The 26,002-nt window shown below is 32.3% G+C and overlaps 1 protein-coding gene across 1 annotated transcript in view; it reads right to left on the reverse strand.

The window, feature by feature from the left end:
* LOC107451842 (peroxidase) overlaps nt 1-25,203 on the reverse strand; it is a 59,406-nt gene extending 34,203 nt beyond the window's left edge. Inside the window, exons 1-5 of the mRNA XM_043049793.3 lie at nt 25,039-25,203; nt 17,473-17,573; nt 9,636-9,756; nt 5,770-5,993; nt 4,297-4,467 (exon numbers count right to left, since the gene is read on the reverse strand). Of these exons, the coding sequence (XP_042905727.2) occupies nt 4,297-4,467; nt 5,770-5,993; nt 9,636-9,756; nt 17,473-17,573; nt 25,039-25,064 (643 nt within the window). The 5' untranslated portion in view covers nt 25,065-25,203. The remainder of the gene's footprint in view (nt 1-4,296; nt 4,468-5,769; nt 5,994-9,635; nt 9,757-17,472; nt 17,574-25,038) is intronic.
* Nucleotides 25,204-26,002: the final 799 nt, after the last annotated feature.

Below are 26,002 nucleotides of genomic sequence, written 5' to 3' on the forward strand. Positions count from 1 at the left end.
CAAGTGGTCACCCATCCGCACACTGACTGTAGCCAGTGATGCTTGACTTTGGTGATAATATTGTAGAGATAGATATGAGCCTTTTTACAAAGCTAAAAAAAAAAACCAATTCTGTCGTATTCTTCCAGAACAATGGATATTTGGGGGACTGTGCAGAGAGACCAACCAGTGTTTCATCGTAAAGGTAGAGTTGGCAGGTCTACGTGATAATCCCAAAGAGGAATGAGCGATTATCCGTCGGCCATTAAGAAAAAAAAACTAACTATAGTTCATTCACCGGGAGTTGGCACTTGGCTCCACCTCCTCTGACGCAGAGTTCATTTCAGAGAGGGAATAAGAGGAGAAACATCTCCGCACTTCAAATTGAGACAATCCTTAATGCGCGCCAAATACAAACAGTGAATTCTTTTTCAGTCACTTACTTCGCTTTATCATCTGCTATTGTACCTTTCGTTTTTCTAGCTAATTAAATATATTTTAAATTTAAAACATACTGTTTTCCTTCCAAAATATCTCAAAAAGAACTAATTATTCTCTCACAAGAGAGAAATATCATGAAAAATGATGCAAAATATCATCAAATTTATGAAATATTTAATGTTAAAAAAATGCATATGAAGTTTGCGAAATAAATATTTTTGCCATACAAGCGCCAAATAGTAACCTTGTTCACAATTGCTCAGAACCTTCTCCCAAAAATAGCGAAATAGTATCGTTGCATACCACGTAATGAAGGCGGACCCAAGTTCCACCTCCTGGTGAACGAGCTATAGCGTAGTCAAGGTCACATGATGTCACGGTTATTGGCACAGAAGCTACTTTTTGGCGATAATATCGGGTTTGGCGAAAATGGTCGACGGTATAATCCCAAAGTGCCTCATTCCTCTTTGGGATTATCCATTCGACCTGCCAACGCTCGACAAATCCTTTGGCGCTAGTTTTTAGGTTTGGCGAAAATGGTCGGCAGAGAATCCCAAAGTACCCAAAATTCAGGTGGTTACTCAAGTTATTAATGTACCAATATTTCCCCATTTGAAATGGTCTTTAAATTTGAATCCTTAAATTTATATTTATCTTTAAGATAGCGATTATCTTTTTTGCTAACTGTAACTGACTTAAGGTAATCTCTGATCCTCCAGTGGTTTACCCTGCACTCGATCTCGTCGTAGAAAGTGATATTCTTTCTGTAAGCATTTCTTAAGCTTCCTTTTCGTGTGCTTCTCTTCGCTGCGCTCCTCAGATTTATAGGATTGTAAAGGAATCAACAATTGTAACTTAAAGACAAAAGGTAATTTGAATTAGATTAAATTCATGATTTCTAATAAGTACAAAATTTCATAAATTTTTGAGAGACTGCATTTGGAGAAGGAATGTGGGGTACACGGTTCCTGCATTTCGCAAACTTAGCTCCTGAGGTCAAAGCCTAAACACAGTACCTACACTAACTGAAAAATCTGCAATATCTGCTGGGTGCGGAATCAGTAATTTGGGAAATTGAGAAAATTCTGGATCCTATTCTTCGCGGAGAGAGACATTTGTGATTTTTGATTCTTTGAGTGTAGGGTCTATTGCTAGGAGTCCATAAGTGTAGGGTCTATGAAGTGTAGGGTCTATTTCTTCCATTTTAAGTGTATAGGGTCTTCTGCGAGAATAAGAAGGACTTTATTTGACACCTGAACATAATTGCTTATTCATAAAATTTAATGTAATAGCTTTTTAAGATAATGTTTTTTACAAGGTATCCAAGGTCTAGTTAGGGTTAGGGCAAATGAATTTGTTTCTTGTGAAGGACGAGTGGAAACGAAACATTGCAGTTTGCTTGTAACTTGTTTCTTCTGCCCTGACCCTTGTCCCGATAGATGCCCCTTTGTGGGGCAAAGGTAAGGACGTTGTTTTTAACTCCTGAACAGGTTAAAAAAAGGCACTTTTCTTCCTGATAGAACTCAGCTGTCAAAAAGAAGAAGACGGCGGGGGGGATGTTCTAAATATGTTTATAATTATCCTTATTTAACTATCACCAATAAATGTATATTCTTTTAAAGTATCGCCACTCAATTGGAAAGAGAGAGATATAGAAGGCGTTGTTACGGAATGGAAATGATTTTTTTCTGGAAAAAAACCCCACAATAATAGATGGTTGACTGAATATAAGAAATAGCAAGTTTCCTAGAACCGGAAGAAATTTAGAAAATCCCTCGGCGATGCGTGAACAGTCTTCTAATATTCTGGGAAGTTTTATTATTGTTTAAATTTACGCGCTCACCATTCCGTAATTTATAAATTCTGATAGGGTCGTGAGACTAAACAGATAAAACAAATAAGCTTAAAACAAATTAAACAAAATTAATATCGCAGCAAAAAAAAATGCAAGGTTTGCCACGTTTTGAGTGTTATCCCTTATTTGGCTATATTTATGTAAAATAGCACCGTTTGTTATTTTTGTGGGTAGCATCATAGCAAGCTTGCGGATTGTCTTCCGAATTCATTTGTTGCTCCCTTCTTTGAAAGTTAGATTGAAAGAACGCGTTATATTGAAAACACTACAAGTATAATAATAATATTGGATGGTACAATTTTCCAAGCTTAGGGGTAAAAATCAGTCGGAAGTAGTAACCCGTAAGTCTTACGACTCATTTTAACCACTGGCGCGTTTGTTACTTAGCTTTACACCATTCTGTAATCCTAATTTTTTTTAAAAGTTCATTTTGCCTGTTTTTATAATTTATCCGAATATCGTGTTGAGAATGTTTTACTGGTTACTGTAGAGGGTGTGGGTCAGCCGTTGTAGAAACGAAATTTACTCAGATACAATCATGCTACTGAAATATCCTGTTTCTCAGGAAATGAAGACAACTTTCCACGATTTCGAACGGAAATGCTTTTATTTATGAATCAGTAGATGTCCACTCGGATCTTTGGGCTTGGTGAAATTACATCTGCGATTTTCTACGCATCCAGCCAATTACCTTCGCCTCCCGCTTTATCGTAAAATGCAATGGGTTACTTATATATTTTCTTTAATGAACTATAGAAAGTTAGGATTTAGGGTTCTTGATTTAACTGTCTAACGAAAGTGGTGAAAGAAGTCTGGAAATAATAAATTCTTCTAAGAACAAGCGGGGGAATCAACAAAAAAAAAACAGCATGTGAAGTAGATCGAACTACTGGGAATTGGCGATCGAAATGGGCTCGTACAGCAGAACTCTCTACCCATGGCAACACTTCATATACTATCACCATTAGCGTGTAGAGAGTCATAGGAAAAGTAAGTACGTCAGTTTCGCTCTTTAATTTTAAATGGATTAAAAACTTATAAATTGGGAAACTATTTGGAACTGAAAGCTATAATGGATATAATTCTGTATGAAAGTGTGGCGGAAATTAAAAAAAAAATTTTTTTTTGACAATGTAATAGGAAAAATACTAAGAAAAGGGAAAATATCATAGTACATTCCTATGCAACTGTGAAAAGGAGGAGAGGGGAGGAGGAAGACATGGAACAAATAATGTTCTCCTCAGATGGCGTATTCGAGCTTTGCGATCGCGAATACTTTTTTTAGAATAAATAGCTCATAAAACTTTTCTCGGTATAAAATTTTAAATATAATAATTTGAAATTGCAAACAGTTTACTAATTTTTCTTCAGTACGCAAAAATTACTGTCATCTATCGCAGCGTTCAGTGCCCCCCCCCCAAGCTCTTGGGCACATTCTTGGACAAATTCTCAATTCTTCCCCAAACTATTCGTTTTATTTAGTGTAAAAATTACCCCCCCCCCCAAGCTTTAAGTGGGCGCATCGTGCGCCCACCTTCCCCCCTGATGGGGGCCCCTGGCAGCGTCCCTTCTTCAATTGGGGAAACCGAGAAGGCTTTTGAGTGGATGAAAAACCTATGGGTGCACACAACTTTGTGATTACATCACAATATCTATCGTTACTCACTCTTATTTATAATTGTTTGTTTTCTGTAATCCTCTTAGAAAAAAGTAGAAGAGGAAATATTTTTTCCTTCCGAAAAATCAATTTTCGAAGTCATTTTTAATCAATTTGTACATATGTTCTGATGAAATATTTCAAACAAAACATGCAATTTGAATTCCTTGAGCTTGAAACTTTCATTTGTGAAACAGTTAGAAATAGGGAGGTGATGGAAACAATTCAATGGGCGTATAAGACTTCATTTATTATAGTTATTTAAATTACTCCCTTTTTCCCCCAAAAAATTTTTGATGACCTTTCTCTCCCTTTTGAGTTACATTAAAGACTTTTAAAAATATTTCAGTTGAGAGATACTTACCAGCACCTATTCCTGGTATTAGCGTAATATCGTGAACAATGGACTGTCCATAATATGTAAAAAACGCCGATACTAGTTGCGAAGGATTACTTGTATTTTTTAATTCTAAACTTATGCTGCGATACGTCGGAAGATCCTCTCCAGTCACAGATTTGCGAAATCCACTTATACCTGGAATGAAGAAATAACTGAAATCAATTCCCGCACTCTTTGTACCGGCTGCTGGTTATCACTTTAAATGTCAATAAATTGATTTTGACTTTCAGACATTTTAGTGAATCATGAATCTCTGATCTAATGAATCAACGATTCGTTAAATAAAGATAAAAAAGTGAATCAAACACTCAGACAACGAATATAGGTGTATCAATCATCCTATCTGCAAGGAATGAGGTAAATCAATAAATCAGCGAATCAATAAATCAACAACTGTACAAGTCAATAAGTTAATGTTGCAGCAAAGTAGTAAAGAAGAGAATAAGAAGTTCGAAGAATCAATGATTCGTTTTTCATTGATTTGCTCATTCACTGATTTAATTATTTGCGGTTCCGATGATTTTTTAATTGTACATTAAAGTACTTTTATTTAATGTTAAAAAGCAACAACTCCTTTATGAAAAACCTACCTAAAATAGACACCTATCTATTCTCTCATTTACTGATTCATTGGTTCGTTGATTCGCTGATTTGATCTATTATTGATTCACTAAGTATAGAAATGTACAGTTTGCTGTGTTTTGATTTAAAAAAATCAGGTTTTCTCACCGGGTTCCACAATTAGTTGCAACGTTCATCAACAGGTGGCGCTGCTGATTAGAAAAACTGCTAAAATTTAACAGGTAATAACTGTGTAAATATGTATGATTAACTATGTAAATATTTCATTTGAAATGGTTTGACACGCAGCAAGAAAATATTGTTATCGATTTTTACAGCCATCTGTTGACAAGTATTTTAATTAAATGAGAATTTATTCTTTGATTTCCTGAGCAGTAAGCAGCAAATTGTTTCTCCTATTTTCTCATTGGAATCCGTTTTGCTTAAATACCAGACAAAGAAGAAACTGTTAAATTAAAAACTAGTTCTGAGCTTGTGATAAGAGTTGATTTTTTTTAGTAGTTATCAATGCATTATTTCTTTCTGAAATAGACTGACAGCAACATACCTTTGCCACCACTTTTCATTAATTCGAAATAAATGCAAGACCAGCGTCCCTCGTGAAATGATGTTACTGAGTTAAAATGATTTTTGATAGTGTCGATCCTTTTTGGACCAGTTTTACTATATTAGAGAAACTTTTAACAGTTTGTTATATCGGTGAAAACTTTAACACTTTTTAAACCGGTGAAAACTTTTAACACTCTTTAAACTGGCGAAAACTTTTAATAGTTTGTTATATTGGTAAAAACTTTTAACAGTTTGTTATATTGGTGAAAACTTTTAACAGTTTGTATTATTGGTGAAAATTTTTACCATTATAAGCAGGGGGCATCATCCGGTCATTCTTATAATCACCGCTGCCCCACATTGGATGTTTTAGATTATTACAAATGCCATCAGCTCTTCTGTACAGAGTGCTACTGCTACATGTATGCGCAACATGAGATTTTTCACATTCCCTCACTATTTCCTGAACTTCTGGATCTCGTTGAAGATTTTGTAGTGTTCTGTTTGTTTCGTCATCTGAACCATTGTACCTGTAAAGGAAAATGTCATAAATGGGACCAATTTTAAAATGAAAGGCATAAACAGATCAATTAAACCGATAATATTGCATTGAGCAATATTATCGGTTTAATTGAATGTTAGATCCTAAAGTTAATAAAATGAACTCTTACTTTTTTACTTGTTTTGTAAAAAAGTAAACACAGCAATAAATGTGAATTGGTGCTAGATTTTTTTTAAAAAATAGATAAATATTTAATAATTGCATGAATGAAATAGGTCATGATTAATGTTAAATATTTCATAAATCAAGTAAACTGGCACTGGACATTCAATATAAGGGATTTCAAAACGTTTGAATGAATATAAGTTGGACATTAGTTCTAATCCAATGAATAAACCAAGGCTACATTTGAAAAGAAAGTTTATGCATATGGATACTCAAAGCAATGCTACTAATGGTAACAACTAAAAATGTGAACTGGAGGTTGAAGGTAATGCAAAAGCATAAAAATAATTAATTCATTCTTTTCTATAATGATTAGTTACGTTTTCATAGACTTTTCCTCGTCTAAATATTAATTTGTACCTCCTAATGCTTATGATTTTTTTGTTTTGATTTTCGCATGAATATGAAAATAAGAAAAGGATTCTAAAAATATGTATTAAAAAGATTAAGTATGAAAAGAGTAAAGGGTGGTCATTGCGGAATATTCTATTTAAAGCTCAAACATTTCGTATATGATTAAAAAATAAACTTTCCATTAGTTGATGCCGTGCAGTTGAAAAAACAACGTAAGTGCTTTAAGAAAGATTTCGAGATTTTCTTAAGAAAGATTCTAGTTTTTTTGCTATTTCAACACTATCATACAAAATATTTCAAACTTTTTATGCACCTGCCTTGATTAATAACATTGTGAAGAAAATAATTGCTAATCTGTTATGCAGAAATAGTTTTAAACAAATTAGGATGATTTTCACCTACCGATTATACCTCTGTGCAGTAACGCAAATTAAAAATCAACGTAACTCACACATACTTCACCTCTTTATAAGTTGCGTGTGAGCTGCAGGTTGTTGTAACGACGTGATATATTTTTTTCATTTCTTTATTTATAAGATTTTTTTTTTCAATACGATTCTCGTATTTATTTCCATTATTTTGATTATTCCCCTTGCTTCTTTTTCATTACATTTTCAAAGGTAAGAAATTTTATTCAATTATAATGTTACATATATTTACATAAAGTTACTTCATCAGTGATCAAGCAAGTTTACTGATCAAAGTCACTGATTACTGGTCAAAGTAATTGATGAGTGAATCTTTGGATGTTTCATATGCTATTAAATTGTTCCAAATAGCTCTTTTTTTAGTGTCTCAGGAAAGATGGGAAATTTCTTTGATGAAGACGATTTTAAGAAGTCACCTTTGAAAGAATTCTTCGAAAATTTTAATCCCTCTTTCATACATCAAAATTTTAATTAAGTGTGATAAAGGCGATTAAAGTGAATGATCTATCACATTTATTGGTTATTTTTATTAATTATTTATGAAATTTGGTTAGTGTAATAATTTTAAACGTATTTGGCTAGAATTTCTGAGACGCAACGTCATTTCCCGTTCAACCAGCAATATCAGTTTCTTGCATACTTTAGATCCAGGACGCCCTTTATGTAAGCTGTTAAATGAATGCTTTCAATTCTTTCCGATTATTTTTGCTTTTTTGTTTTTTAAAGCACTTAATCTAAAAAAGCTCATCAGTATAGGATACTTATATCAGGGAGTGGCCCTTAACTTTAAAAAAACATGGCAGGGCAGGGATATAATGAGCACTTTATCTGATTGTTAATAATAGCCACTTTCTATACGCTGATATATTCATTCACCTTTTTTGAAGATATTAAAATTTATGAACTCAAGATTTCAAAAATGATTCCTCTGCAATAGATATGATCATAGGATTGAATTTTTAAAGCTCTTATTTTAAATTTAAACTTTGGTAAAAATCCGTAATCGTCCCTTTTTTTTTTAACTCTACGAGACAGATTTTTTATCTCAGCACAAAGATATAAAAATTATATTTGAGTTGAAGTTTAAATAAAATATTACGTTTGATACGAAGTTTCAATAAATATAATTAATTAGGCAATATGTATACCAGGGCTGTTTTGTTGTGCACACTAATAGGTAACGCGAGCGTTGCAACGAGTGCTTGCGTCGCGTCCTGGCATTCCTTGGGAACAACTGTGGTCAGTTATAGCTGTATAGGTAACCTATACGGTTAGTTCTGTGTCTTAAAAATGTTTAACTTTAACAAATCTCACGGCCCGTATAAGGTAGTGTCAATGATGGGTTTTTAGTCGAAAAAAAACCTGCATTCACCGGCAGATGTGTGAAGTTTACTGACTAAAAATTGTGCTACTCCATGACAATGACTGTCTCCACAGATTAGTATCGAGTTTTACAGGACTCTTTTGGCTGGGAAGTTTTGTACCACCCCTCCATGCAGCCAAGACCTTGCGCTAAGTGATTTTCATATTTTTCGATGTTTTAAACATCATTTTGGTTACAACCAGTACGACGAAGACGTGAAAACGGTCGTGACCTCTTGGTTATCGAAGTAGGCGGCAAGTTATCATGAAGAGGGTATTCTAAATTCAGTTGTAAGGTATAATAAGTGTTTAAGCACACTTGATAACTATTTTAAAAGAGAGAGAGAGAGAGAGAGAGAAGCGTATGTAGAATCAAAGAATAAATTTGCTTCATGAACTTCTTTAAAAAAAAATTTATTTTTATTTTCTAAAGGCCCTTATTAAAAAAATAGCCCTCGTATATATGCCTAATTAATTATTCGCACCAAACTTCATTAGCAACTATTAATAATAACCACATAATGTGATTAATTTGCATAGTTGCAAGCTTGGCGAACAAAGAGCACGTAATTTGCCAAAAAACTTGTTTATTATTAAGATTAGCCGGAGATTATTAATTAACATATTAGCGACATTTATATGAAAAAACGTACGTTTTTCGACGGAACCCATAGTCGAAAAAGATGCTCTGTAATCTTGAGAAATTTTTCACAAAATTCTCTGATAGTATGAAATTATCTAATTTGCAATACATTTAAAAAAATATATATTTCTAAGTAAAACCTAAAATTTTTAAATCAGCATGTGCTCAATTATCGCTACATGTTAATGAAGTGAAGCGAGCGATGAAAAACAACAACGTTACTACAAGTGTTATTCTTTCCTATCGGTCAGTTACTTACAATACATGAATCATCCATTTTTCTACAGATCCAAAAGGTCACCTTGTATAGATAGACTACATTACATAGTTTTTTTTAAAATTGTAATATGGAGTTACGGCATTTTCTGTCTGCGAATTAAAGATTTAGACGGAGTTACGTTGAAACGGAATTTCAAAAAACTGCTAAAAAATAGCTTTCTCAAAAAATATTTTTTGCCATATGTAGCTGTTCATACAAAGATGCATATGAAATACAATATGGCTTTTTTTTCTTCTCATTTACGTTGTATTTTTAATGGCACGTCAGTATCGATGACATTTTTCTCTGCAGTTGCATTTGAGAGATATTTTATTGCCTTATTTTTTTGAATTTTTTTTTCTTTCTTTTTTTGATTCGATGAGAGTGTGTTATACTCACAGATTGTAGCTTTCCGCTATACTCTCTAATCGAAGTTGTAAGTTAGTGTAATTCCTCATTTCTGTTGATACTGTAGCCGCAATATTGGTAAGAAATGAACTCGTGTATCGAACTGGACCGGCTGAAATAAATTATAAAATTTACATTAAAATTTCAGCGTAAATGCTATCTCATAATCTATAACATAGTTTTAAAATAACATTTGATTTGTATTGATAAGGATTATGTTAGGCTATATTTATAGTTTTAAAGCATTCAGAATTTTTCAATTAAAAATTCTTATTGACTAGGCCGCCTAGCTGAGTTCGCCAAACCCCGGAACTGCTTTCATAGCAGTTGTTTTGCAATGAGAGGGATATAGTATTGGGGAATACCCGTGTATGAATGTTGATAAAATAAATGGTATTATTTCATTTCAAGGGATCGTAAGAAACCTATGTACCCATACTACAATACTAGAATGGCGTTAACAAATGTTTGCAGGGTGACCACGGTTTTTAAAAAGTTGTAGAAAAAGTTTTTAAATAAATAAATAAAATGTTTTAACTTAATTCTGCAGACCAAAAATAATTCATAAATTAAATATATGTATTTAAACTGCCCCACAAATTTCTTAATATAAACTAAGAGTAAAATCAAAATTTTTAAAAGGTCAACAACTTCATGAAATATTCGCCACTACTTTCTGTTTTTCTAGTTGATAATGATTGGCCACCTGAAACATTTACAAAATAGTGAGGCCTCAATTACGGATGCCGACCTGGAAGTATGAGCTACCCGCACTATGTAAAATGAGGCCCCGAAAGCCTGGTTGGCAGGGCATTGGACGCACGTTCGGGAGGACGGGAGTTCGAATCCAACCATCCAAAGACTCCCTGTGAAGTAAATGGCGGTCTGTGGATAAATGAACAGATGTATGAATAGGTTTGTCCTTTAAATGGGTGGGACGTATGGGTGTGGCAGAAGTCAAATTCTTGGCCATAGGTGGAGCCTCTGGAAGATAAGAACAATCGCACCCCTTCGCTTCATGGCTTGAGACAACAACAATTATATAAAATAGCAGCGAAAAAACAAATAAAGTAAGCTTAAGTTGTTTAAATTTTGCGACACTTAAAAAAATTCCATTTTGCGAAGAGGAAATAATATATATTTGTTTAAATTTAATGGTGCAAAATGATTGCAAAACATGTTTAGTTAAACAAGAAGGAAATATTAAAACACAAAGTGTACTATCCTTTTGAAGAACATCTTCCACCAAAATCGTGGGAAATAACAATTAAGAGACACTTTTTTTTTAATTAACGCATAACACGAATTATTTTATTATTAACTCTAATCTTCGAAAAACATTACATTACATTATATATATATATATATATATATATATATATATATATATATATATATATATATATATATATATATGTGGGGATGGCATGAGTGGTCGTCTTAAATAAAAGACACGTTCTTAAACAAAAACATATATATTGAAGATTAAATTTACATTGGACGGACGATTAACAATTAACGATTAAATAACAAAATAATAATAAATGAGAGTTCGTCTTTAAAAGTTTTGTAAAATATGACTTCTCTTTGAAGTGCATATCCACACGTCTATCTCGGTTCGTTCTCCATCGCGCTCTTTTTTTGGGAAATCCCCACTGCTTCCTCGTCATGCACAGGGATGAGTTTTTAGCTTGCATTGACTTGCGGGACTTCTAGCTTAAGGCGACTTCTAACTGACGGATCTGAGAACTGGTATCGGGTTACAGCACAGGAACTGGCACCACAGATAGGAACTGGCACCACTGAGAACTGAGATCGGCTTGATGTACAGGAGCTGGCACCACACTCGGCCCTCCTGTATCTCGCCTGGTCCTCCAGCGACTCTATAAAGAAAAAAAAGAAAAAGCAGAGCAGACTGAAAAATATAATTGATATCTGAAAATTAAATGTTTTCGGTTAATAACGTTAGGTAAGTAAGTATCAGTTCAGGAACGTTAGGTAAGAGTGTATCAGTTCAGGCACGTTCACTCTTCCATCTTTGCACGTCTTTTGTCTCTTCTTCAACGGCTTCGTCTTCTTTTCTTTTCAACGTCTTTCGTCTTTTTTCTTTCCTTTAACGTCTTTCATCTTTAACGTCTTTCGTCTTTTTTTTTCTTCTTTAACGTCTTTCGTCTTTAAATTTTTTCGTCTTCTTTCACGTCTTTCGTCTTTAAATTCTTTCGTCTTCCGTCTTTAAATTCTTTCTTCTTCGCAAGCTCTAAAATTCTTCTTGGCAACTGTTCCATGGTTTAAGATACTCCGCACACGTTGTCGAGCAGTTTGGTCCTTCGTGATTCCCTTCTTTTACTACATCATAGGTATTTCCTCCTTTTACTCTTGTTATTTTGTAGGGGCCAAGGTACTTTGGTTTTAGCTTCAAATGAGGTCCAAATTGGGTTCTTTTGATGGCGACCAAATTTCCAATTTCGTACGATTTTGGCTCCTTTCTTCTTAAATTATAGGTCTTTTTATTTTCTTGTTGAATTTTAAAAATTTGTTGCTTTGCGTTTTTTCTTAGTTCCTCTCTTTGGGCATCAAAATGAGACTGAAATTCACTTTCGATCATTTCCTTTAGTTTTCCCAGTCCATTAGTGTTCATTTTTGTCCCAAAAAGCAATTCAAAAGGAGTAGTGTCTATGCTTCTTTGATAGGTTGAATTTATCGCTTGTTGAACTTTATTTGTATGCTTGTACCATTCAGCTGGATTTTCTAGGGATAATTTTGAAAGAATCGATATGATGGTTTGATTAATACGCTCTACTTGTCCGTTAGCTCTTGGTAAACCTGTTGTTATTAAATGATGTTTAATATTTTCTTTCGAGCAATAATCAGCAAATTCACTGGAGGTAAATGTTGTACCCCTATCTGAAATTATCTGGGAAGGACTTCCAAATACGGTTTTTTGGATTTCTAATTTAGCTAAAGTTTCAGCTGACGTTGTAGTCTTCGTGGGATAAATCCATACAAACTTGGTAAAAGCATCTATTATCGCTAACACATATTTATAATTTTTATGGGTGCTCTCCAAAGGTCCGAGATGATCAATATGAAAAGTTTTCAAAGGCACATCTTCTTTATGCATTGGATGCAATAGTCCTTCTTTCTTTCCTCTTTTGTGATTCACCAGTATGCAGTGAACACAATTTGCTATGATGTTTTCTATTTTCTGTCTAAGTTTGGGAATGAAATAATATTCTTCGATTTCTTTTTCCGTATATTTAATTCCTGAATGTCCTTTCTCATGAGCTGTTCTTATAATTTCGATTTGCATATTTTCTGGCACAACCACCAATTCTTTGCCATCAACAAATTTATACAAAATTCCATTTCTATTGCAATAATCGTCATAATTCGAAATTTTAAGTAGTTCTTTTATAGTCTTAATTCCAGTATCTTTATCTTGGGCTGATCTGAGTCTTGGTAGAATATTATCGACGGTAACACAAAATACATTAATTGGAGATCGACTAAGGGCGTCTACGTGTAATTCAGTTTCATATTTAGGGTTATATATTGAAAGGACAGGATTTTGGGCTAACAAAGATTTTAATTGATTAAACGCTTTCTTTTCTTCAATGCTAAACTTAAACTTACGATCTTTTTTTAGCAGGTCACTCAACGGTCTAGCTATTATAGAATAGTTCGGAATGAATTTTCTGAAGTATCCGGTCAATCCCAAAAAACTATGAATTTTTTTCAAATTTGTTGGCTCTGGAAAGTTGAGAACTGCTTTGGTTTTTAAGGTAGATGGGAATATTTTTCCATCCTCTATCACATGACCTAAAAATTCAATGCGCTTCTTTAAGAAATGGGACTTCTTAAAATTAATATCAAGTCCATATTCACTAGCAATATTCAACACCCGATTAAGCCGTTCAATACCTTCTTCAAGGGAGAAAGACAGAATTATAATGTCATCTAAATATGGTAAAACTATACCCTCATTAATCAAAGTTCGGAAGATGGTGTTTATGAATCTTTGAAATACGGCGGGAGAATTGCAAAGTCCAAACGGAACTTTAAGAAATTGATATTGTCCTTCATGTGTCACAAAAGAAGTGTATTTTCTGCTATCTTTATTCACATCGACATGTAGGAATCCGTTCTTAAGATCAATCGTACTGAAAATTTTCGAACCTTGTAGTCTATCTAATATGTCTTCAATTAATGGGAGGGGAAATCTATCTTTGACAATTATCTTATTCAATTTTCTATAATCTATACAAACACGAGGAGATCCGTCTTTTTTCTTAACTATTACAACGGGGCTACAATATTCGGAAGAACTAGGCTCTACTATTCCTTGTTTTAACCATTCAGCGACTTGAGCTTCGACAGTCTTTTTTTCAGAAAACGGCAATCTACGTGGCTGGTGAAATATCGGTTCCTGATTTTTAACCAAAATGTTCATTTCCACATTAGTTGTCTTAAGTTTATCTGGCGCATAATCTAAAACTAATTGTTGTAACTTATTTTTTAAAACATTAGGAACACAAGGATCTATGTTAATTTCAACATCATCAGATATAGTAAGATCAATTGGTAAAATAGACAAATAGTTTACTTCATCAAAACCCTGAATTTTATTTTTAATTGTGATACCCTTTTCATTGATAATTGTTTCACCCTGCATTAAGACATTAAGGCCTATAATAGCGTCATAAGGCATCATATCATTTTCTACAACACATATTTCAGAAAAACAATTGAAATCATCAATTTTAATACTTTCTTTAAAATAACCTAATGGAGTCACTATTGATTTACCAAATCCGTTTAGAGTAGAATTAAATGGAAATAGTTCTTTAGAGTTTAATTTATTAAAAATTGATCTTTTGATTAAAGTGGCTTGACTTCCTGTATCAATCAAAGATTTCACATTTAAGTTATCAATTATTACCATTTTAAACAACTTTGGCTCTACACTAACATTTAAAGTAGCAACTTCCGTTTTTGCATTTGATTTTGGACATTGCGAAGCTTTGTGTCCAAACGCTTCACATTTAAAACACTTTAAACCCTTATCTTTATGTATGCAATATTTTGAAATATGATTTTTTAAACCACAATTGTAACACAATTTATTATTAAAAATTTCAACATCAGTATTATACCTTATCTTTTCATTATTATTTTCATATTTATTTTTATTCCTATTTGAAACATCTTTTCTTACATTATACTTATCATCATATTTTACTTTTGTTCTATCATAAGAATTATATTTACTATTAAAGTCATGTTTTGTTTTGATTTTATCGAAAGCACTTTTACTCTTTGCAGAATCACTTTTTATTATTTCATAGACTTTAAGTTTCTCTTTAAATTCGGACAAATTTTTGCAGCCATACAAAACAATTTTGTTTTCATGTTTATCATTAATCCCTTTAATTACATAATGCATAAAAGCAGCATCATCTATTTTTCCAAAATTACAGATCTCTTTCATCTTTAAATAATATTCTTGAGCGGATTCAGAATCCTTCATTCTACGTCGATTCAAAAGATCATGCAAATTAGCAGAATTAATTTCAAAAGAAAATTCATCAATCAAAGCTTCTTTTAATTTTTGCCATGAATTTATTTCCGGGACAGTTCTGACAAATAAAGAGGCGTTCCCACCAAGAGATCTTTTCGCAAAAATAAATTTTTGTAAATCAGACAAATTAAACAATTTTGAAATATTTTCAAAATGTTCGATCCAATGAACAATATTTTCATGCGATTCTGCATTATACTTAGAAATAGTACTTTCGATATCAGAATAATTAATAGCAACATTTTGAAATTCAAAATTTCTACAGCCATTATTTTTATCTCTTAAGCAAGAATCAATGTTTTTATTTTCATTATTGCACAGCATTGAAAAATCATTCTCTTTCTTTTTATTTAAAGTTTCACTTTCGTTTTGATTGCTTATGTCTTCCGTGGAGCATTCTTCTGACTCAGAGCTAGACGCGTAGGCGGCGTCATTAAGAAGCTGAGAGAGTTCATTCAAATCAATTAACAAGGTCAAAATGTTTGTTGCAATTTCTGTTTTATTGCCTTCATATGAAATATTTAGAATATTGGAAACAGTTATTAACTGGTTAAGAGTGAATTCTTTTTCGATATTTTTCAATTTATTTTTAAATTCTTCGCTATCCAAAATAAAACTGAAACCATTAAAATTTCTTAATCGTTTTCTGTTTGACCGATCGCCTTCTACATCGAAAATAAACTTATGTAGAAGTTTTATTTTGTCAGTCTTAAAATTCTTCAATGCTTTGCTTACTTGCTTAATATCGTTAAGAATCATTTTAAATCAATGAAAAAAATGTACATACCCCAATTGTTGTTGCAGATATGAGCTTAAACAAGAAACGAAAGTTTCATCACAACGTCATTCGGTTAGAATGAAAAGTATTTGTTTCGAGGAAAATGAAAATTGTTTTCAAATTCAAATTGAAATTTCTTCACAGTTCAATTTTTTTCACTATCAATTCATTCATAATCCAATTTTTTCATCATCAATTTTTACATTCATCATCCAATCGTTTCATGATCAAAAAAAAATTTTTTTTTTTTTTTTTAGAATCTCACTTTTTCATAATCCATTCATTCACTATCAATTTTTTCTTTATCCCGCTTCTGAAAATTGTGGGGATGGCATGAGTGGTCGTCTTAAATAAAAGACACGTTCTTAAACAAAAACATATATATTGAAGATTAAATTTACATTGGACGGACGATTAACAATTAACGATTAAATAACAAAATAATAATAAATGAGAGTTCGTCTTTAAAAGTTTTGTAAAATATGACTTCTCTTTGAAGTGCATATCCACACGTCTATCTCGGTTCGTTCTCCATCGCGCTCTTTTTTTGGGAAATCCCCACTGCTTCCTCGTCATGCACAGGGATGAGTTTTTAGCTTGCATTGACTTGCGGGACTTCTAGCTTAAGGCGACTTCTAACTGACGGATCTGAGAACTGGTATCGGGTTACAGCACAGGAACTGGCACCACAGATAGGAACTGGCACCACTGAGAACTGAGATCGGCTAGATGTACAGGAGCTGGCACCACATATATATATATATATATATATATATATATACACACTACCGGTAAAAAGTTTGCGAAAACTTTGAAATCTACAAAAAAAAAGGTCTAAATTCAATTGTTCATAGAGCTGCGAAAAATCATTCAAATTGGATGAAAATTTGGTATGTTCTAAAGTAAACCCTCTACAGTTAGTTACATATATATGATCAAATTGCAATACTTTGTTTTTTGCGAACTGAATCCAGCTTTTCATCATGGGTTCGCAGTTCTATGAGCATTTGAATTCAGACTTTTTCTTCGTAGATTTCAAAATTTTCGCAAACTTTTGACCGGTAGTGTATATATATATATATATATATATATATATATACATATATATATATATATATATATATATATATATATATATATATATATATATATATATATATATATATATATATATATATATATATATATATATATATATATATATATATATATATATATATATATATATATATATATTCATTTTATAAACATCATTACATTTAGCTACAATTTATCAAAAATTATATCTAAAGTAGTATCCAATAATATAAAATTATTTTAAGAATAAACTTACTACTTTATTCAATATGTATCACAACATTAGTCTGAAATAGGTTTCATGTCACTGTTATGGATTTACAATATTAGATATTTAAATCAAAACTTTAATGTCAGTGAATTATTGTTTAGGTAATAAATGGGTCAAAACTCACATAGTTCTTCATCACGATGAATTTTGAGTCTCCAACTACTGCAAGTATCTCTCATTTCATACTGCTTAACGGAAGTAGTTAATACAATTGCAATAATAAGCCTGCAAATAACAATATTGAATATATTTATAAGATCTCTTACCGGCCTTAAAAGTGGCAAAAATAAAAATACAAGCTGTAATCATTTTGCATATATTTGACCACCACTATGTGTTATTTTTTTTAAATAAAATATATGCGAGCCGTGGTGGCTCAAGAAATCGAGTGCTCACCCACCAATGAGGTGAGCCGGGTTCGAATTCTAGCGATGACTGGTTGATACGAATTCCGCACCCGGCTCGCACGGACTACAGTGCTGACGTAAAATATCCACAATAGCAGACGGCTCATAGGTTAGAGTCCCTTGGCTATCAGACTAACCACGGGAGAGTTTCATGGTTTTCGTCACCATGTAACGCAAGTATGGGCTAATTCCATAAAAAAGTCCTCCTCGAAGGCAAATTTCTCCCACTACTTGATCCAGGAGTTCCCCTGTCATCTGGATTGGGTTCAAAATTAACAGCCTAAGGAGTTGAACATTGGTATAGTTCGTTCACCAGGAGTTGGCACTTGGCTCCACCTACTCGGACGCAGAGTTCATTTCAGAGCGGAAGTAAGAGGAGAAACATCTTCGAGCTTGTAAATGAGACAATCCTTATGCGCGCCAAAGGCAAACAGTAAATTCTTTTGCCGTCACTTACTTCGCTTTATCATCTGCTATTATACCTTTCGTTACTCTCGCTAATTAAATATATTTTAAAGTTAAAAATTGCTATTATCCCGGCAAAATGTCTAAAAAAACGAATTATTCACTCATAAGAGAGAAATTTCATCAAATTTATGACATATTTATTTTTAACAAGATGCACATAAAGATTGCGAAATAAATATTTTTGTCATAAGATCACCAAATAGCGACCTTGTTCAGAATTCACTTCCTTCACTTCCTTCTCCCAAAAATAGCGAAATAGTATCGTCGGATACCATGAGATGAAGGCGGAGCCAAGTGCCAACTCCTGGTGAACGAACTATAATCGTAAACTCAAAATAGATCTAGGAGTTCCTCTGTCTTATAGATTGTGTTCAGAATTACAAAGCTACGGAGTTGAACATTGGTAGTCATAGACCCAAAATTGGGTCGGCTGTTAAAAGATGGTTTTAAATTAAAATATAAGTGAACAGTGGTGGCTCAGGAGACAGAGTGGCTACCTAGATGAACTGAGGCTAGATGAACTGAGTTCGAATTACAGCGATGGCTGGTTAATACGAAATCCTCACCCGGCTCGCACCGACCACAGAGCTTACGTAAAATATCTTGAGTGGTAGACTAATCATATGCTAGAGTCCAATGGTCGTTAGACTAACAGTGGGAAGGTTTCTGGTTTTTTTTGCTCCATATAACTCAAATGCGGCATAGTTCGTTCAAAAAATTCACCCCGAAGACAAATTTCTCCCACTACTTGATCCAGGAGTTTCCCTGTCTTCTGGATTGGGTTCAAAATGACAAGGCTACGGAGTTGAGCACTGGCAATTGTAGACTCTATATTGGGGCGACTGTTCAACGACGGTTTTAAAATATAAATTTAAAGGAAACATGTATTGATAAAAGTCCAATAGAGAAATTCTTATAAGCTTTAACGTACATTTACTAATCACTATTAAAGTTTTTTAAAGGCCCGCGAGAACCGTATCTACAGAACATTGCAAAAAAATATTCCGTCTCTTTAAGAAATGCCCAAAAGTTACACTTTTTAATATTAGATTTCACTCGCTAAATAATGTGACATTTGTTTCGCAAACCATGCTCGGTTCGCAAAGTTAAAGAGGTTCGTGGAAGAACTGTGACATTTTAATGAATTGGAGTGTTCCTCCTTTTTGTTTTTTTTTCGCTCAATCTTTAGGTATGTTTGTGGAGACTCACAAAATTTTTGCTTGTCTTAATTCTTTTATAAAGAAAGATTTTTATAATATTTGTCCGTAGTATTTGCTGGTAAATTTTCTTAGAATAATTTTTGGTCCAATGCTCGGATATTCACGTTCTAGGATTAAATGGTTTAAAAGGGCTACCCCAAATATGCTAATTAATTGGTTTGAAGTTACGAAATCAGACACGAAAACGTATTTTATCCGAATAAACATACCTTTTTCTGGACGGATTCGGATTAATGACCCCCAAAATATGAGTCGCAATCGGGAAATAGGGTTCTCATAGTTTAGTCAAGAAAACAATCCGAAGTTTGTACTTCCTGATGTTAATTTTATTTTTTGCGTATTTCGTCATATCTTGAGAACTTTTTAAGCGAATTGCACACAATTTTAAAATTCGTTTATCCAATTGTAAATCCATGCAATATATAAATTTCAGTAAATATTTATAATTTTTTATTTTACTTAGCAACGGTCGAAAAAAATTTAAATTATTTTTTGCGTAATTTTAAAATATGTAATTTTGCATGGCAGAATACAAAATTTGAGTGAAATTGGTTGAATAGTTCCTGAGAAAGGCAATTTAAAAAAGATTGTATATTTAAAGCCTTAATTTGCAGGAACTATTTAACCGATTTCGCTCAAATTTTGTATTTTGCTATGTAAAATTACATATTTTAAAATTACGTAAAAATTTACGTATTTTACAATTTGAACGTTTTACGACTGTTACAAAATAAAATAATTAAAAATAGTAAATATTTATTAAAATTTATTTTTTGCATGGATTTACCGTTAGATATACGAATTTTATAATTGTGTGCAATGATTTTTCAATTCGCTTTTAAAGTTCTCGAAACATGGCGAAATACGCAAAAAATAAAATGTATATTAGAAGGTCCAAATTTTGGATTGCTCTGCTGACCGAACGATGGGGAACATATTTCTCACATTGCGGCTATCCCCTATATTTTTGGAGTCAGAAATCCGAATCCGTGAAAAAAAGGTATGTTTATTCAGAGAAAGTACGTTTTCGTGTCTGATTTCGTAACTTAAAATATCGTCTGCACCAGGGCTCGAAAAACCACCCGTCCTGGGCTGTCAAAAATTCCCGGCGGACAACGAATTTTTCGAATCCGACGTCCGCGCGGACGGCCATTTTCCCTTTAATGTTCGTGATACATTTTCAATTTTTGTTATCTTACAAGAGTCTAGCGCCTCACTTCTAAAACGACCCTCTAATCTAGAAATACAGCAGCATACTGCGCATGGTGGAATTGATGTTTTCTCTGTTTGGGAGTACTGCTGCGGTTAAAAGGGGCTTTTCAGCAATGAACTTACAAAAAAAAAAAAAAAAAACACACACACATTACGTACTGGTCTTAAACAAGAAGCGCTAAACGCAATTATGAACATTTACCTAAATGGAAAACCCGTTTCAGATTTCTGTGCCGAAACCTCTGTAAATCATTGGCTTGATTGTGGAACTGGCAAACGGCATATTTGATTCATTTAAAAAACGGAGTACCCTCGGATAAATTGACCTTTGTCATTTAAACTATTTCATAAAAGAAATACTAGGTTACTATTATTAATCTAGTATTTCTTTTATTACTGTATATTGTAACTCTAGCATTTGTAATCCTAGTAACTACTAATTCATCGTGCAATATATAAATGTTTGTAATAAATAAGAGAAAATTGTATTTTTATTTATTTAGAAGCTACGGGTTAGTTTCAAAGGAGGACGGGTACATTGTTGGACAAGTCGTCCTCTGGGACGGGTAAAATTTCTGAGTTTTTTCGAGCCCTGGTCTGCACCAATTAATTAGCATATTTGAGGTCACCCCCTCGAACCATTAAGATTTAGTTCTAGAACGTGAAGACCCGATTACTAGATCAAAAGTAATTCAGGGTGGTTCGTTTATTTGGCACACTGTGCATACATTTAAGCTTATATTCATAGAATAAAATTTTAGCAACCTTAATTTTTAGCGAACTGGTATCAAATTTTATCTAGCCTTGCTCTTTCATAACAGTTACCAGCGTTTTCTTCGAACACACTTTCATTATCATTCTCAAGAAGTGTGACACTCTGATACTCAATTGAACGACAATAACAATGAATAAATTTGTTATTATTGGACCAGCATAAGTATATTTAACGCTTTGTTAATATGAACTATTCGCTTTTAACTTATCTAATCTTTCCAACTTAAAACTCAATTTATTATACTTAACAGTTAGTTTCAGCTTTCAGAAAGAAAATTTGTAAACATGAAGCGTGCAGAAATTCGTCAAAGTTTACTGTGGTTATGACTATTCACGCGTTTGATAATGCAATTTTTTGTTGCCAATGCGAAAAAGAAGCTTTGTCATCGTCTTAGAGAGTAAGAAAGCTTCAACTAATCTTTTAATGTTATTCCTTTATCTAAATCTTTTTCCTAATTTATTAATCTAAACTAAGCGCTCTCACTTTAATATTCGCATCCTGTCTTTTAATCTATTTTTGGCTTCAAGTTATGCATTAATTGACGTTTTATAATTTTCCTATTACAAACCGTGGGAAAGACATTTTTCCCCTCGACCTTTTAAACAGACCAATTATAATTACTCGGTTTTCCCGTTTTCCCTAAAACGAAACATTTTTACGGATTTATTTTGCAGGATTTTCCCTAACTTTTATTAAGGAGCACCTTCGATTTTGTGTCACTTGGATGCTAGCTAAATAGATAACAATTACGTACAGCCTGGTGTCTGAAACCTGCGTTCTGATAAATTAATAATAAATTTATCAGATAATAAATTTATAATAAATCAATAATAAATTTATTGAAAAAGATTAAAAAAAATTAAAAAGCCAGAAAACTAAGAGATATAATCTATCCGTCAACTCGCACGATTATATCCGCAAATTAGAGTGCTTTCTAATATTATACAATATAGCCAAAGCAAAATATATTAATGCAATAACGTGAGGAGTATCAAAAAATCGATACGAAAGTAAAACATATCAAGTAAAAAACTACATGGAATTCTAATGTTTCTAAAAACATTTATTTAAATAATATTTTTAATTAAATAAATGGCACGAAAATGATTTGTAGTAATATTTATTATTCGAAAAAACAAATGGACAAACTCTTCCAAAATTGAATTAAAAACAATGAATATCCAACTAATATAATTAAATCCTATGTTAAATCATTGAGTTAATTGCGTGTTAAAATTATTATTGAATTTATTTACTCAGAAAATGTTTGTTATCTAAATGGATATTGTTACCCTGTGCAAATCCAACTCTGGCAAATGCGTGGCAAAAAATATCTTAAAATTTAATAAAGGATTTTTTTTCCAATAAATTTGAATAATATCTCTAAATATCGTAATTAAAGTTCATCCTTTTATTAAAACTTTGCATTATCTAATATAATATATAATTACCTGGCACAAATCCAGTTTCGGGCCAATCCAAGGAAACTGACAAATAAAATGCGGATTTGTATTTGTGTTAAAGAGCGACATAAAATATATTCCACTATTTACTCTTTAATTTCATCTTTTGTAATCTGTCGAACTAGTTACGAAAATATTTTTAAATCATTTTTGCAAAACGCTAGTAAGTAAATTCACGTTTGATCTCGCTAATAGCTTAATATGTTACTTTTTGTGTTGAATTTCTGTTTTATTTTGTCTGTTCTTAATTTTGTATTTTTTTTGCTTGATACGTTTTATTTTTGTATCGATTTTTTTGGTATTCCTCGCACTATTGTATTAATATATTTTGCTTTGGCTATGCATTATTAGAAGGCATTCTAATTTGATGATATGTGAGTTGACGACAAAATTATATCTTTTTGTTGGTGTCTTGGGATATTCATCCACTTTTAGATGCACCTGGATGATTTTTTTTTTTAAAAATTTTCCGCACATGCGCTGTATAAAGCAACTACTTCAATTACTCTTATCTGGCGCATTATTATTATTTTTTTATTATTATTTTTTTTATTTTAAAGCAGTAATTTCGTTATCAGTTTCAAATTGATTCAAACGCTCTGTTTAATTTTTTTAAAATATTTATGCTATAGCAAAAGTGGCACTAGACCTAGTATATATTTCGGACATTTACCAAAGGTCTAGTCATACTAGGTCTGGTTAAGTGCCATTGCCCGGTATATATTTGCCCGGTATATCCTACACTGATGTTTTTTAAGGTCAAGTGCCATTGCCCGGTATACCCTACACTGATGTTTTTTTAAGGTCAAGGGCCATTGCCCGGTATATATTTGCCCGATACTCCAAACACTGATGTTTGTTCTAATCTATCGTCAGTAAGTATTAAAATATTGAATAAATGTAATTATATCCACGAATAAATTAATATCAAATCGGATGCAATAAATATTTCGGACATTCACCAAAGCGACTTACTTGATTGTCAACATTCACCGGTGAAAGTCAGCAATCACCGATTTCGGTCATTCACAGTAACATGCACATCATTTACATAATAACCTCGTCAGGACGATTATTTCATACTTTGCCTAAATAGCATCCGGCATTTCAAAAAATAAAAATAATTGGTTTTGTTGGCGATGATCTCGTAAGGCGATAAAGAATCATGCATAGTACAGGTAAGGAAGATATTAACCTCGAAGGAAAAGTGGATGAATACCCCAAGGAACCCTTTTTGTTGTACTGCTTTCTGGGTTTTTAATTTTTGTAATATTTTCTTTAAAAAATAAATTTGTTATTTTTGGTAGTTTTTCTTCTATTCTTTTCCGTTTCTACTTTCTATTTCTTTGCTTTTTCATTGTATTTTTATTACAGTCACTTTATTGTAGTAATAAAAATTTATTGTATTTTTATTGCAGTTATTTCATCACAGTAAAATATTGAAAGAAAGATTATAAATTTACAGTATTATTTATCTGCTTTTTTGAATATATTTGTTGATAGCTTATAAATTTTAACTCTTTGTACTCCTAAGATTTTAAAATGCTATTTAAACTATCGTAAATATTTAATTCTTTAGAATACAAAAATAAAAAAAAAAATAATAACCACCAAGTAATTCCATCACGAAAAATTTGCTCCAAAAACTGTAAAAATTATCAGCTATAATAAAAGAGCTGAGTGGATAAAGGTTCCTTTTGAGAATTTATATAAATTACATTAAATTTATAACTTGCCCTTATTTCTTATCCAAAAATTTCTAACTGGCGAAATCAATCAATTCTAAACCCTCATTAAAAAACTTTTCAGCATAGAGTTCTCACCGTTTTAATTTTCTGCTAAAAATTTTCTGCTTAATTTTTGCTAGAAGCGAAACGAAAAACTTACTCGTTCCGAAGGCGTTTAGAAAATGTCCTTCCAGTAATAGTTAATTATGAAAAATTGTATATTTACAAATTGGTAATTAAAATTGTCACTCATTGTAGATTTACACAAAACGAGCTATACTGGCCAGACTGAAAATTTAACCTTTCGTCAACTGAAATGAACAAAATTTAACGCATCTAAAATGTTTACTTCATCCTCTTTATTATCAATTTAATAGATATTTCAGTATTACTTGTAAAAGAAAGGGTTATACTTTACCAGGTAAACATTTTTGATGGAACCATTTCTGTTTAGGAATAAAAATGAGAATTTGTGCTGCACTTTTGACAAATTTATTGACTAAGAGACCATTTTCAATGTGAAACATATAATTTCCCTTATTCATCTGATTTATTAAAGGTTTAAGATTTAATCTACATTTGTATGATACAATTGGAGGTTAGTGTATGGAGGAAAGCATTACTGTTTTCACAACGCTGACGTAGCATTTTATTTTAGAGATTTGGAGATTAACGACTGAACATATTAGGCAATTTTTTTTAATCTTTTGACGTACTAAAGGGAAATCTGAGTGGGCTAATCTAAAAGTTAGTCATTAATTTGTAGAGATGATATTTAAAAATCACGAAATTAGGTACTTTCCTAAAATAAATGTATATTCTTTGATGAATTGGAATTTTTGACTCTCTCAAAAAAAGAGGGTGACTGCAATCTATTACAGAAAATGCTAGCAGTTAAGTTTTAGCTTAAAGAACATTCGAAAGTTCGATTGAATTTCTTTGTCAATAGCTATTTAACTAATTTTATTCAAAGTTTGAAATTTATAATTTAAAACTACAGTTTAAAGAGAGCCTTACATTTTAGTACATGTCTGCTTATCATAAAAGTAAATTAAATAATTATTTAAATTCTAAAACTTTAAATTTAAGAATTCTAAAATTCTTATGGAGCATAGTAAAATTTTTGGATACATTAATATGGTGACAAAATACTTTAATTTGCTTAAATACTAGTAAATAAATACTTAAATGCTAGTAGAAAAGTGGGACCGGAATAGCCTGGCTGGCAGGGTGCTGGACTCACGTTTGCGAGAATAGGAGTTTGAATCCAGCCTGCCGAAGACTCCCCGTGTAGTAAATGGTGACTGGTGTCCTCCTTGTTCCCATAACAAATCAATACCTGGAGCCATTGAATTTAAGACGGATCATTCTCTGGTTCAGGT

This window comes from Parasteatoda tepidariorum, chromosome 9 (assembly GCF_982258835.1).
Source record: "Parasteatoda tepidariorum strain Cologne lab strain chromosome 9, Ptep-v5.0, whole genome shotgun sequence".
Taxonomy (NCBI): Eukaryota; Metazoa; Arthropoda; class Arachnida; order Araneae; family Theridiidae; genus Parasteatoda; species Parasteatoda tepidariorum.